The sequence below is a fragment of the Poecile atricapillus genome, chromosome 4, assembly GCF_030490865.1.
Source record: "Poecile atricapillus isolate bPoeAtr1 chromosome 4, bPoeAtr1.hap1, whole genome shotgun sequence".
Classification (NCBI taxonomy): Eukaryota; Metazoa; Chordata; class Aves; order Passeriformes; family Paridae; genus Poecile; species Poecile atricapillus.
In genome coordinates, this window is record NC_081252.1 from 61,362,562 (window position 1) to 61,378,200 (window position 15,639).

At 41.6% G+C, this 15,639-nt stretch overlaps 1 protein-coding gene across 5 annotated transcripts in view; it reads left to right on the top strand.

The window, feature by feature from the left end:
- The first annotated feature begins 3,168 nt into the window (after nt 1–3,168).
- PROM1 (prominin 1) overlaps nt 3,169–15,639 on the top strand; it is a 63,056-nt gene continuing 50,585 nt past the window's right edge. For 3 of the 5 annotated variants that reach the window (XM_058838938.1, XM_058838933.1, XM_058838937.1), the window contains exons 1-2: nt 4,144–4,270; nt 9,853–10,266. In XM_058838938.1, the coding sequence (XP_058694921.1) occupies nt 10,047–10,266 (220 nt within the window). In that variant the 5' untranslated portion in view covers nt 4,144–4,270; nt 9,853–10,046. Of the gene's footprint in view, nt 3,239–4,143; nt 4,271–9,003; nt 9,064–9,852; nt 10,267–15,639 lie in introns of those variants that run through there. The other 2 variants (XM_058838934.1, XM_058838935.1) reach the window with 2 other exon arrangements.

Below are 15,639 nucleotides of genomic sequence, written 5' to 3' on the forward strand. Positions count from 1 at the left end.
GCACTTCCATGCACCCTCCTCTCCCTAAACAAACATCCAGAGGAAGACTAAACACAATGTAAGAGGTTTTCTACCTTGTCCTTTTTCTTTTCTGGGAGGCATAAAGTTTGGAGTTATTCAAACTTCAGGGAATATTATACCTAGCTTGACTCCAACTAATGAAAAAGGCTATTTGTCTAATACACCTTTAATCACAAGCTCTACTTAAAAATCAATTACATGATACAACCATTATAGCTAAGCTCTAAATCTTATGTATCTTCCTGTTATCTGAGGATTTTCCTCTGAGATAACAGAGATGATTGATATGCAGCCAGATTTTCAAATGCTCACCACAGAGTATGGGTCAGGTTTTTTCATCCAGCTGTTTCTGTTTTAGATGCTTATACAGCAGGTTTTCAGAGACCTTATCACCTACTGTGCTGTGGTTTGAACCACTGCTTCCTCATATACATGAGCAATTAGGGTTCAGCTGCCTCAGGAACCTGACCACAGCTCTCAGTGCTGATATCATTTAAAAGTTTTGGCCATAAAGAACAGAGCTAGAAGGCATCCTGATTAAATTTAGCCCAATGACCCTAATAAGGCACAAAGGACTGCAGATAGAAGATGATGCACTGGATGCAAGGACAAGTTTTCTTGATGTCTCTGAGCTTGCTAAGAGTCCACCTTGTTTTTACACATTGTGCCTCTCTAACGTGACTGTGTTCCACATGCAGGCAAACCACAGACCAGCACATCCTTTGCCGTGCCCACAGGAGCGTGCAGCTAAGCAAGCCCACGCACAGCTGTGATTTGGATGGCAGGGACACAAGAGGGAAAGGGCTGCAAACTAGTGCAGTATTTCCCACTTTACAGTTGTCTGCCTCTACCTGACATACAGTTAACAGAGAAGAAACATCAAGGAAAGGTCACCAGCTGCTCAGAGCAGTTTCAGGTCAGACACATGCTTGGGGTTGCCAGCAATGTGACAGGAGGCAGCTGAAGAGGTCATGTTTCCATTTACCATCTCACAGTGACAACCTCTGACATCCTAACTAGGTGCTACTCAGACAATGTATTTTCAGTACCCAATACAATATAAATTATCTTAACTCAGTCACTTCCAGACACCTTAGGCAAGTCTTTTATTTCAGGCTAGATCCCAATAATACAGAGAAACTCAGATATGACTGGAAAGCTTTCTTATACTGATAGCAACATCCATGACAATAAGCAGATCTATCATACATACTAATCATGAAATAGGTGTTGGCTTAGTCTGCTGAAGAAATGCCTCCATTAGTGGTGTTGGTCTTGATTCAGGTTCAATTTTTGTCTGAAAGCTAGTATCTTTTTCCTATTACTCTAGTTTCATGCCCTTGTTTATGCAAACTACTGACATTTCTCACCCAGGAGTACTGTGGTAGCCTACCATAAATGCTAGAAAACCTATAACTTGTATAAATTAGTAACCCAAGAGAAAATCAAAATTATTTGGGCTCCAGCAAGTCAAGATTTTCTGCAGTTTCATTCCACACTCTTCTCCTCTGCATTCCCACATTCTCTTTGAGTTCCTACAGACTATTCCATCCTTGCAGATATCTATCACTACAGCCATATGCCTTCACTCTGCATTTTAAAATCAGTCAGTGAGTCACTGAGGTCAGTAGGACTTGGTCTTTCTGGTTTAACCCTGAATGGAAACAAGGGAATCAAACTCATCATGTGGTCTCATTAACAGTGTTGGGCACTCACAACCCATTATCTGGAAGGAATATTCTCTTGTATTTAGAACAAGCTTCATCTAAAGCTTAAGACAGGAACTGCAATTCTCTTTGTCAGACTATCTGACTAATATAACACATTTGTCCATCTGTCAAGGTGTTCTGTTTTCCCCAGGCTATTCTGCTGTTCCTCTCTGACACCTGGCTTAGGGTGCCTATGACAACTATAACAAGAACTTGCACAAGAGCCTTTCTCTGAGCTCTGTACCACTCTATTTTGGGTTGTGCCTTTACATATCCTCCTGCTGAACAAGTTAGGATTAGCTCTGGTCAGGATAATTGTTCTGTGTGCTGCCAGTGTAGCAAGTTGCTCTTTGATGTACATTGCTAGCAAATGCCCTGAGCTGAAATACAGGTAGATTTCAGCAACACCGAATACTGCCTGTGGGAAAACTGTTGGATATTTGGCCAGGCTTGAACTAGCAATGCAGAGTGATGCCACAGTTATAGCCTTGTTTTGTTTCTGCCTTCAAAAATGAGAATGCCTTCTCCATCAGTTTTTTTACTGATTTCCAAGGAACCAGCATAACCTTGATGTCCAGCAAAAATTGCTTTGTGTTGCAATGCATTTGTGATGCTGAATAACGGAGGGTGTAGTAACAGAGACAAGAATCATGTTCATATTTTACTATTGCAATAGAAGAACCACATTAACGCACCAAAGTTGCAAATAAAAATCAAAAGCACAAAAAAAATCTGCGCCAAGGCAGAAGGAAACCACAACAGCCTTTGAACACGTTTGTTACTGTATTGCAACTTGTACGAGAAACACTTCTCATTTTATCAATAAATCACTGACCTTCGGGAACAGGGAACATTTCGGAAAATTGATAACAGCCCTAAAGGAAATGCTAAACCCACCAGGAAATAAGGACACCTCTCGAGAGGAGTAAAACAAGATTTTTTTTTCAAAAGCTAATAGGTAAGTAAGTCATCTTGATGGGAAAAGCAAACCCGCCTCGAACCAAAGCCCAGAGGCAATGGCCAAGAGGAGATGGCACGGCCATGTCCGGGACGGCGAGGCGGGATGTGCCTCGGCGGAGCCCGGCCACGGCTCCCGGCGTGGAGGAGCATCTTGCCGGCCGGCCGGGAACAGGGCGGGAGCCTGCCCGGGATGCAACAGGTCACCGACCGCTGCGCACTCGCAGGGGTGCGGGTTCAGCCTGACCCGCTCGGCTGCGTTAGACCGACCGCGGCACGCAGCCCATCTCCGGCTCCGCTCGCCCGGCACATCCCGCCGGGGTTAAACTCCTCACGCTCCTCCTCTTCCTCCCCCCACCATCCCGGCCTGTCGGGGTGGTCCTGCAGCCCCGGCCCGGGGCAGAGCCCGCCCTCCATAATCCATGCGCGGGCAGCACCGCCGCCACGGCTGCCGCGGCGCTTTGAGGCGGAGCGGAGCGGAGCGGGCTGGGCTGGGCTGTGCTGTGCTGGCCGTGCCCCGCCGCCTCCGGCTCGCTGTCCCCTCTCGACCGGTGAGTGTCTGCGAGCGGGGGGGTTCGTGAGCAGGGATCCCGGGCAGTTCCGGCAGGGCCATGGGGAGCAGCAGGCGGGGATGAGGCTCCTCCGCCTTCTCGCTCTGAGGGCGGGAGGTCCTGGCCGGGAGAGCGCGGCCCCTTCCCTCTCGGGAGGAGAGCTTCGGCGGGCGGGGGAGCTCCGTGGGAAGCCGGGTGAGGGGGAGCGGGTGCCTGAGGGAATGGGGCTCCCCGCGGGAAGGGATCCCAGGGGGCTCAGCAGGGGCTGGGAGAGCGACCTGTGGCAGCGGCGGGATGGAGGCGCCTGGAGAGCTCGGGGTGAGGCGGGGGCAGAGGGCGGCCGGCAGGCAGGTCAGTGCTGCGGGGGGCTGGGGAGCGGGATGGCGGGAGAGACGGGTTTAGCCGCGGAGAAGGGGCTGCGGCACGGCGGGGGGATGCGGCTGGTCCGCGGGGAGCCAGGGCGGGTCCGCCCGCCGAGCAGAGAGGGGCGGTGGACACGGGGTACGCGTTCCCTCCCCACACGGGGTCGTGTGTGGCGGCGGCGGCTGGGGAGAGGTCGGGGACAGCTGTGAGCTACCGGCAGATGAACTGAGAGGAGCGGCGGGAGCTGGGCGGTAGAGCCCCGGGGATCTCTGGGGAGAGGAGAAGCCGCCCCACAGGGAGGAGGAGGAGTAGGAGGAAGAGAGGGCGGCCGCTGAGGGCACCTGCCCGGGGCGAGGAGGGGCAAGGCGGGTGGTGGGGCTCGTCTGAGCCGTCTCGGGGAGGTGGACAGGGACGGGGCTGTGCTGTCCTCGAAATCGGCTCGTCAGGGGTGGGGGGGGGGAGCAGGGAGGCGACCCGCAGCCCGGGCTCTGCGGTGGATGTGAGCGGGGAGAGGGCCCGTGCGCTCCGCGCTCGGCACGGCAGCGCTGCGGCGGCTGCCGCCCGCCTCGGAGGAGCTCCCTGAGGCGGTGCTGCCGCTGCCTGCTCGCTGTGCACCTGGGCAGATCGCGCCAGCCCACCCCGGCTGACCAAACGTTTTCCTCAGCAGAGGTGAGCCCTGCAGTGAGCAGGGACCTCATCCGAGGGCTGGGGAGAAGGGGCAGTTGTGGTGGTAGACATGGGCTGTGTCTTCTGCACACAGATGCAGAGGAGCCGATAAAGAAACTACAACATCGGTCGGTGTTCCAGCAGAGGCAGAGCTGCGGTACCCGCGCTCCTCTGCAGTTTGCGGATAAGGACTAGGCAGCCTGTTAGAGGAAGAGGTCTCTACAGATTAAGTAATTGGAAAGAAGGTGAAGGAAAGGCTTGGTCTCAGCTACTAGTGGGAAATACATGTGTCGTGTTGTGGTACCTTGGTGTTGGGACACGTACACAGCGCTTATCGGTTCGCACTTGCCAAAAACTGCCTGTTTATGGGCTGGACTTGCACTGTTTAACAGTTTTCTATGTGATGCTGAAAAGTAATTTAACAAAGAATATTCTATGAATACTGGAGTAAATACACCACTTAGAATCAAATTAAATAAATTATTTTGTTTGGTTAGTGAAAATGTACTTTATTTAGGCAGTCAGCTGAAAATCAGACCTGCTTATACTTGGGGGAAGGTATCTTACCTGGAATTTTTACAGGCGTGCTTCTGCTTGCAAATGGCTGTGACTTGTAAAACAGAATTTTTTTTTTTATTAATTTTGAAATTAGTAAGAAGCTGCTCAAAGCAAACTGAATTCTGAATATTCAGTTTTTCCTGACATGAGCATTTCCTCGATTTGCACATACAGCAGTCAAGTCGGATGGGTACCAAGGTTGCCTTGTGTGGAAGATGCTATTTGTTTAGTTTTTCTCAGTGCTGCCAAGCTCTGTTCTGCAGTCCCTAGTGTTTATGAGGTTTATCTGCCTCTTAATCCTCCTATGGCAACAGGTTGTAATTGTTGGTAGGCCTGGGCAGATTTTGTAACAGAAAACGATACCTTTTTAACCTGCCAGTATCTACCTTGGCTTGCTCTGTTTGGTCTCTTGAATGGGAAGGTGGTGGTGTGGGTTTAGTTTTTTTTTATCCATACTTAGCAGTTTCATGTGTTTCCCGTCACTGTGTTTTGTGGCTGTTTTAATTTCACTTCTGGTGGTTGCTGGCGTGGTGTGCAGGGATTATGGACTTGGTTTTTAAAATGTGTAATTGAAAAAATGTAACAAATGTACTCCGAACCCTTGTGGGCTTCCTATGGACGACTGCATCTACCACCATCCCAGCCCATCCTGGTTCACTGCCAGCAGGCACCCCCATTGAGCTTTAGCAGTCTAGCCCCTGGTTGATTGAATTCTGTTCACAGGGTTAATCATGGTTGCATCACTGCACTGCAGTGTTCTATTTGCATGGATTGCAGTGTTACACAGAAGGAGGCCAGTCCCATTGGAACAAAGAGCTGGACATCATGCTGCCTCTGAGCTCTGTTGTTCAGAGTTGATGTATCATGGAAGTTGCTGAACTAAAGCATCTGCAGCTCCATCTCCTCTTTCCTTGTTAAACTTAAAGCAGAGATTGGTTTTGGAAAATATTTTTAGTAACAGATGGGATATATCTGAGATGATAATGCTTCTGCATATTTGAGTCATGGTCTTTTCCACAGGTAGTGTTTAAAACCCCAGGAGTTATGCTTAGTGACTTGTATGTATAGAGTATTAGTGTCACCCATGGAATAAAATGCAAAAGCTTGAGTCTTTTCCAAATGGACACTTGCAAACCACATATAATAATGAAAATCTTCATTTTAACTTGTTAAGTACTTCATAGGGGATGTAGTAATGAAATCGGTAGCTTATTTGATAATTACTGTGAGCATTTCAAAGTTTCACACAGCTTCTTTTTATTCACTGTTTGCTTGAACTTGGAGAGAGTTGTACTGGCAGTTCCTGTAACTCATTGACTGCAGTGGTGCCACACTGTGTCTGAGGAAATGAGATGCCCACATGCTGCAGTGAAGATTAGCATAAACTGCTATTCAGTTCTCTTTATTTGTGTCACTCCTGTGTATGTAATTTTTGAAGTTCTCAGAATTACAGATTTCAGGGATAGATTTCTCCTCTTTAATGCTGTTTGTCTAGCATATATAACTACTAATAAGCTTCTAGCTAAGTTTCTTTTAGATACCAAGAAAAGGAGAACTGCTGGGAGCTTTTTGCATCTGAGTTATTTTTAGGTAGGTTGAATATATATTAGATGCTCACAGGCATCTTAAGTTATAGGTTTAATAGTATTTCTGCAAGTTCCTGATTATTAATGTAACCTTGAAAATATTCGTGTTTTATATGTTCTCTATATTAGTATAGAGAAGAACGGATGTCAGTCTGGAAGAATTGCCCAGTATAGATTGTATATATTGTGTTTACTGTAATATATTTGCCAGAAAAGGGAGAGGAAGAGAGTATGGTCATAATTCTGCAGATTTGTTGATTTGCAGGAAACTCACCTGAATTTTATAAAAGCTTGACTGACAACTGTGTAAAACTGTGGAGACTTATGTTTTTTTACTTACCGGAATATTGCTAGTTTTCGCAGTACAGGGAGTGTCCTTGCAATTTCAGTAGTGTTCTTGTCTTAAGACTGCCCACTTAATCTTGGTTAATACATGACTACTTACTTTTAGAAGGTGTAGTGATTGTTCTCCTGTATTGGGAGAACATTTTAACTGTTTTATTTGCCTATTTGTGCAATTAGATGGACTTTAAATTGTCTTTACTCTAAAATGTTACAAAAAATATTGTATGTATACTTTATCTTCTTCTGCCCTCTCTCTAATGTGACAGAGCACACTACAAAGAGCTTTGCCTTAAGACACCAGTGAGAAAAGTCATCGTCTTCTCAATTTTCTCTTTCTCAACCACACCTAACATTTCATTGAAATGGATGTTTTTGCATCTGTTTCCTTTTGGAATCAAGGCTCAGTCACCATGTGTGAGCTTTTCCTCCTCACTCACTGAAATGTTGCAACTGTACTTCAGAAATCTCCAGAAAACTAAACCTGACTTAGAAAAATTGTTAAGATCTCTTTTTAAGAAAAAAATTGAACTGTTGCCTTTGAGCCTCTAAAATCAAGAGCCAAACAAGGTTAAGGTGATAAAAAGTGGTTACCATTTAATGAAGGTCCCTCCAGGAGCACAACATGCTGACATGAAATTGCCTTGAAAATGTACACGATATAAGGCTTTTACACTTTTATAAGTTTAGCAAATTAGCGTAATTGACAAGAATCCCCAAATAGACGTACAGATAATGAAGTAATTTCCCTCTTGGTTTGTGAATACCCCACCCCCTCCTTGCTACCAGCTCTACCTTGTTTATGTCTAAAACATGAGAAAGCGTTTTGAGAAGGTGCTTTGGCCTTGATTCCCAGAAGCAGCAAGATTAGAATTGGCCTTCAGGAATTTGTCTGATAGGAAAAGTACTGGAGTTAGCTAGGAAACTATATAGCTATACAGTAATAGTCCACAGACTTATGAATATATATGAAGAATATATGTAAAAGCAAAGGTAATTTTGGCATCAGAACAGCAGTGTATCAAACTTGCACAATTGTCACTGTTCTGCCATAAAGGCAAAATGATTTTTTTTCACCTAGTTGTGATCTTGTGATATTTTGTCCTGTATTGTTTCTGGAGATTTGATAATAAACTGCAGCCTAAGCAGTTTTCACTTTTTGACCATTTGTATGTTTAATCTTATAGCAGGATGTGCATATGATAAAACTTCACTAAAAAGTATCTTTTAGGCTGAAGAAAACTAGTCTCAGCAAAAAATTAAAGAAGGAAAATTAATATTTTGGATTTGAACTTTTTTTTTTTTTTTCATTAATTTTAAACAGAACATTCTTTTCCAGATAGGAAAATCCTCATGGTATTATGTGTTCTCAATTACTGTGTGCTTGTGTTGAGCATATTTCAGAGTGGCTGCTAACATCTCCTTTTTGACTAAGGGTTGGATAATTGTTCTAATTGTAGCATTATTACTGTTCATTCTTGGTTTTCATAAGCCATGAGAAGGAAAGATAGGTTTGAGTGTTCCCCCTTAACTCATTCGAAGAGCTAAAGACAAAACTGTCTCTAGGTCTTTGATCCAATCCTGTATTCCTTTGTTCCATATATTTCTTGATCTGTCCTTTGAGTGCAGTACAGACTACTCAACAAGCTTGCAATGTGTTTTTGACTTCTTGCAAAGTACTGGTTTTCAGAAAGGTAGCTGGTGTTTGGTGTTACCAAAGACTGTAAAGCATGGGAGAGATTTTAATCTCACTTTACTACAGATTTTAAGTCTTCTGTCTTCAGCATCTCTGACCTGGAAGTAGCTTGGAACTCAAGGTGTTGGTGTAGCATTGGGCTAACTGAAGCCATGAGGTATTTATGTTATTTTGCTGTCATTTTTGCTGGTGAATGGTCTGAATACCAAGGTGGAGACTGAAAGCATTTCTCTTGGGCAGTGCTGCTGAAAAGGACAGCAGAGGCCCAGCTGTGCTTGGGGAAGGCAGTTGGTGCTGGGTGCTCTCCAGCTGGAAGTGATGGCTTGTCATGAGCAGTGTGCTCCTGCATGGCCCTGCCAGTGGCACTCCGGGGGTTCAACAAAGGCATCCCAAAAAGAAGCCGGGCTGATGGGTGGGAAGGTCAGCACGGTTCTCACTGGCACACGCATGAAGCATGTGCAGCTTCCAGAATCAGAGAAGGGCAGCAGTTTCTCTGTTGTCTTTTATGTAACTGGTCTGTTTCCTCAGGGACTGCTGTTGCACGTTGGAGTGAAGGAGTCTTACCTGACCTCTTGTAGATCAACATGGTCACTTGATTTGTTGGAAACCCAAAGGTGTTTCTGGTTATATTTCTTAAGTAGTGGTAGATTAAGCTGCTGTGATTTTGTACATTCAGAATGTTCTTAAACATGTATAACCATCCAGAGTCATCTTAATGACACTCAGCTTTAGCAAGCTGTAAGTAAAAATCATTGACTTCTTCAATTCCTAAGGAGAGCCTTGACATAGCTTGAATTAATAGAAAGTACTTGCTAACACCCGTTGTCATCTGTTAAGAAGTTGATGTTTTGTTGGTTTGGGGTTTTTTTTGTTTGTTTTTGTTTGTTTGTTTGTTTTAGTTTTGGTAATATTTCAGTGATGTATATTTTTTTCCTGAATCTTGGAAGACAGTTATGAGTATCTAGATTTGAAGATTTTACTAAAAAGTGTAAATTAAAGAAATATAGGGTATGACTAGTAATAAGTATCATCAGCTACAGAACCATCAGGTGGTAATTCAATGCATTGTATAATTGTTGTGGCATGACATATTGTATTTAGTCAGAAGCACAGTTCATACAATACTCCTTTAGTTTTGTTTCACTTGGCACTGTACCAATGTTCTGCTTTGTTTTTGAAAACTCACTGACCTGGAACTGTGTGTAATTCTTTTTCCACCTCTTTCAAGTATAATGTATGTAGCATAACATATTATTCACAAACAATACTTTTTTCTTCCCTGTCCTATCAGGATCACTTTTGCAACTGTTGATATGTTCAATTTCCACAGAAGATTGCAGGTTATCTTGCATTTACCAATTTGCTTACACACACCTTAATGAGCTGTTTCTTCTTTTTGCCAGAGATGGTGTGTGGACTCATTTTCAAGAGAGGCTGCTGTACCATTCTGAAGTAAAAATACAGTCAAGAATTGAAGGTGTGAGAGTGCACCAGCATTCTTGTGGCTAGAAAGCTACTCCTCAAGTGAATGTATTGAAGATTTCTAGACTTGGTCAGACAAGTACCTCTACCTCCAATTTTATGAATACTGCTCGCTATGGCTGCGGAACTGTGTTTGCTGCTGCTGCTGTTTTGTGGAAGTACTATTTCAGAGGTACAGCCTATATACAAACCACCTCCTGGAACTTTGGATTTTGGATTTGTACCAGCCAAGACGTATGATACAGGTGCATACCATGAACCTGGGGCAATAGGAATTTTGTTTAAAATAGTACATGCATTCCTGTACTTAGTGCAGCCAAATACTTTTCCTCAAGGTAAGCAGATAAACTACTTTTGTCTACAATACAGATTTGATATTGATGTGTTCACCCTGTTGTAGATACCAAGGCCATAATTAGGAAGTAAAATATATGAAGGGCTTTTGTCAGTAGCACATGTTATGGCTTGGAAATCTGTACAGTTTTGTATAAAAGAATATTTTTCTGCTAAGCATAATGGGGTGGAGATTGTTAATTAAAATGAAATGTTTGTGTCATTTCACAGAACTTTGCTTACATATCTCAGAGCTGTCACTGATGAATTTGAGGCTTGTTTTCTTAACTGAAACAGCATGATAAAAGTAGAAGATAAACTGCTTTGTATTTAACATTAAATCCACAAGAGATGGCTGAGTTTTGAATATTGTGATAAACAGTCAGGTGGTTATAATATTGTAAGATTTAGCCCAGGAAATTTGAAATAAATTTAATTTGTTTCCATATATGTGCATCCATGGTCAAGTTTTACGTAAGAGCAATTCCATTACATAGCCATGTGTAGCCTCTTGTTCCTTTGAAAGCTATCAGGTTAAAACTTGAAACTGCACTTGTTTTAATGATATTTTTTTCCCCATTTGTTCTCTACTAAGCTTTCCCTTCTAAAGGAAAACTTAAGATGTTGGAGAAGTGTGTGCAACCTTATTGAGGTTGCATTGATTGAAAGGTGCTTTTGGAAATTGTCCTGTTGTGGATGTAGTAGCTTTATCAACTTAACTTTTCAACGTGCTTTTTGTTTCATTTAGCTCTTAAAAGTGCTAATGTGTTTGTAAAATACTGGCATTTGAAATTATATCAAGGTGAAGCTTTAATTAAATCTAAGAATGGCTTTAGTTTATAACCAATTCGTTTTGGTGGTTTAGCTGCAACTGTGTATAAAAGGTGTTTATATTATTTTGTAATACAGATTTCAATTTATACATTTAAACTTTTGGTAATATAAAGCCTTAAATTCTTTAGTCTAATTAGTCATATATATGTATATCTTTGAACTACTGTTGGCTTGGATTTTTGACATTTCTTCGTGCATCTCTGACATAGAATGAGCTCAGCTGAGCTTGAATGAATGATTTCTATTTAGGCAAGTCCTTAGAGTCCCAGGGGTTAACCAACAGAATAATACCCTGGCCTGTTTTTCTGTGGGATATATCTTTTGAGCAGGTCTTACACAAGATGTAATGAGGGCAGTTGCATGAAGGTGACAGTAATCTCTTCTTTGGGTGGTACTGTTTCCAGATACCTCTGCTTTTTTTGCATGTTTCCTTCTGTTTTATATGCAGGTGAACTATTTGTGTCTCTGTGATACCTGATGGTGAGGATTGCCATCTGCATTCAGCTCCTAGAAACAGGCTGCCAATCTGCCTTAAGCCCTGCTTGAATATTTTCTTCTTTTATGATTGTGGAGACTTGATTTCACTGAGACGCTTACTGTGTTTTTATATTACCAAGAATTTGGTCTGTAGTCTTGTATGTCAAAATTAATATCCTGTGTTCTATGCTTGTGAATAATTAGTGAGTATAGACTTTATGGTCAAGGTTATTGGCCAGTGGGACTACTCGTAGTAAGTTGCGCATCAAGTTGGTATTGTGCCTTCCAGCATTAAAAAAGTAAAGAATTTTTTCTTAGCTTGTAAGCTGTGAATATCTCATACTTCTCCTTACTTCCTTGAAGATACTTTTTGCCAAATCAGTTATTTTCAGAACTTTGCTTTTGTTATTTGCATTAAGTGAAGTCATGTTCCCATGGCCCTACATACTTCACTGCAAAACACAGATTTGATGGATCATGTCGGTTTGAGTCATACCATTTAATTGGCTAATCCCCATAATCTCTTTTGCCATATGCTGTTCTATTTTCACATTCAGTGCATTAATAGTGGAGTTACACATTTAAAATGGTTGTTTTGTTTTGTTTGTTTTTTTTAAATTCCGGCTTGAAATAGAGTTAATTCTGATTCAGAGATGAAAATAAACATGATGACTAATGGGCACAGAAATCAAGCGTATTGATGTTTCTATTTCAGACTTCATCATTCTGATGGGACTGGTGCTTCAGAACAGTTAGCTCCAGGTTGATGCCCCAATGTATTGCATATGACCACAACATAGAGAAGTACCATTTGTGTATAAGCCTTGGCAGCAGTCACTTAGACCTTTGATTTTTAGTAGTCTTATATTTTTTCCTAATACTTGGAAGTACTCAATGTTCAGTTTTCCAATGTATTAGTACTCTTACCTGGGAGGAAAAGAAGTGGTAGAATTGTCTAATTGCATGTAGATACTCCTGCCTTTGCAAGTCATCTTCTAAAAGTGTTTGGATGGGGCTGACTATGTAACAGGATAACATTCATGCTCCTTCAGTCCAAAGTATGCCTTTATACTTTATGCTTTTATGCTTTATACTGTATAAATATATACTATATATTTATATATATATTGTATGCCTTTATGCTTTATACTGCTATGATAAAACAAAATATTAAGTACATGGGAGTCTTTGGGAAATGTTAACCTTAATTGTATGCTGTTAAGACTCAACAGTTGAAAGGAATCACTTAAATTAAAGAAAAAAACAGTCAAGAAATATTTTGTGAGATGGTTTTCTTTTTAGTTACATCTAGTTAAGTAATTACTTATTCCCTTCTAAATTTGTTCATGTCGTCAAGTTTGTGGAAATACAACTTAGATTAAAGTTTAGATTTAACATGTAAGTTATTAATTAGATTAAATATAGTTCTCATGTAAAGTGCAGTAACAGAACCAGGGAAAGGAACTGTAATGCCTTTTAAGATTTTTTTTAAATTGCTGAATCTTTAAGATCAGCACTGTACTCTTCAGCTATGGCAAAAAACTAGCTCAAAAGAAGTGAATTAGGATATCTGATTGTAGTGCTTCAGTGAGTCTTAATAGATTCTGCTTTCAAATCCACCAGTCAAATATTTTTGTACTCATTACCAGATGATGTACTGCAGTAAATGGGAATGAGTTTACTTAAGTACTGTTATTCAGGGAAGCAGCTTCCACTTTGAGTTAATGATACACTGGAGTGGAAAAGACTGGTCACTGGTTTGCTACCTGAGGCTCAGTAGATCACTTTAATCTCAGTGTACCATTGTTCCTCCGTGTTAATGATTGTACTGCTACTCCTTTTGTTGAGCACTGTTTAGGATTGAGGCATCATTTTCCTTTTTACTAATAACACCACTTAAAGAAATGATAATAGGAAAATTACAAGTTGCTTCTATCACTTAGCTAAAAAAGAGGATGTCTAACAAAACAAATAATCAGTTTTTCTTACATAAAAATTTTCATAAACTGTAGCATTGATTTATTGATAAAGCTGTCACTTCGTGGTTGTGAGATGGTGCATGTCATCTGTTGTGTTGGGAACCTTCAGATAGGAACTTGTTATGGACAGGGCACGGTCAGTATGATGCTGTGGCTGCTATGAATTATCACAGTTTTGTCTTTGTTCCCATGGAAACAGTTGTTAGTTGTAATAAGAGAATGTTAATCTGAGATTCCAGCTGCCAGTAGGATGTGCCTAACAAATCTTTGGCTTCACAACTTGTGTCTTGTAATAAAAATGTGAAGCCTTCACAAAGGAAAGAAGCTGGGACTAAAGCTACTGCTCCTGTTTTTAGGTGAAATAAGACAAAGTCTCTCTTATTAAATAAGCCTGTTTTCCTTATCCTACTGTAGCTGAACATACTGCACAACAATTTTACCAGTTAAGTTACAACTGCTTTTATCCAGCTTCTGACTTTTACTCTAGATAATGGGAGTACAGCTTTAACATAAAAGTCAACTGTTGAATGCAGGTACTTTCTGGGCAAAAAATTGTATGAAGAGTTAAATGTACTGTTTACTGTGGGGAGCAAAAACAAGATGATTTTTAGACCTGGACTACACTTCTCAGTTCTTTCTGACTGCAGAATCTTGCTTCCTGAACAGTTTAATCAGGCTGAGAATCAGAACTTGAATATTTTAATGTCAGGTCCTGTTCTGACCCCTTTTGGTGTTTTTCTCCTCATCTAGTCAGCCTTTAAAGCAGCTGCAGATTGTGAAGTTCAGCAGGTTAGTTTTGTGTTATCTCAGTAATAAATCACATGAGTATATTCAGCAATTAAATTATTTCCAGATACTTTAAAGAAGAAACTTGTAACTTGATGCGAAAGTAAACTGTATCTGTAGCTAGTATAGCTGTAATATAAAATGCATATGCAAAACCCTGTTGTTTTGGGTAGGTTTGATGAGCTCCTAGGATACTGACTTTTTTAATCTATTGGCTGTATTGAGGTTCTAAAGCAAGTAATCAAAGCACTTCATCACCCCCTCACTTAAACTTAGTAAGGCAGAATTATTTTTTGTGCCCATGTGCCAAACTAGCTTCTCTGCCTTTTGTAACTAATTCTTCAGTGCTCATTTTTACTTTCATTTTGCTTCCTATTAGTAATAAGTCTTCCACAGCTCCCCTGAAAACACAAATGCATATGTCTGGATGTTGGAGCTAAGCTCAGTTATGTGCAGTTGGTAGTGCCCTTTTATTTTTAAACTTAAGATTTTCCCAGGAATGTTGGGCATGTCTGCAGAAGGTGAAAGGATTGTGCTCTGGCTCTGACTCTGCAGGTGCTACAGTCCAGCACCATAAAATTTTGCATCGGTACCTGTAGCCATTATGATATTTCATAAAAACATAATTTAGGATATCCTTTTTCCCACTTGCATAAATTTTCACTTTTAGTTTGGATATGATATACTACTTTTTTTAGCTAGTATTTGATAGCTACCCCCCTGTGCATGTGGGTTAGATTTCTCAAAGCTTACATCCTGGAGCTGGGTTGGGAGCACAGGTGGAACTGGTGCAGGAGGGGGAAAGAGCAATGTACCTGCTAGAAAGTTAGCTTTTAGATTGGCTTGTTAGATTGGTTCAGTTCTGTTGTCAGGTGGTAGTCAGTGCCTTCACTCCATCCCTCTGGTGTTTTTCCACCGCTGTGAGTAGAGCTGTGGTGTGAATTTAGAACAGCGGCTTAAGTGTGTATATCAAAAATTCAGGTTTGACAGGTGCGCTGCAAATTGCAGTGAGAGCTGTTATATACAGTGGTGGTGAGGAAATGAGATAACAGTGCTCCGTTATTTGGAAATACAGTGAAAACTGAAAGCAATTTCTTGTACATAATGTTGCAAATACTGGGGAAGATGGAGAAGCAGGAAGACACGAGATAATTCAGCCTCTTCTTTTCTCTGCCCACGTGTATACATTTAAGGAAATAGTGTTAAAAAAAAAATCACTGCTCATTTTGTGTTGGGAAGTTAAGGGCTGCTCTGCTTGGTGATATGCCCATGTAAACTAGGAGCATTCTGAGAACATTT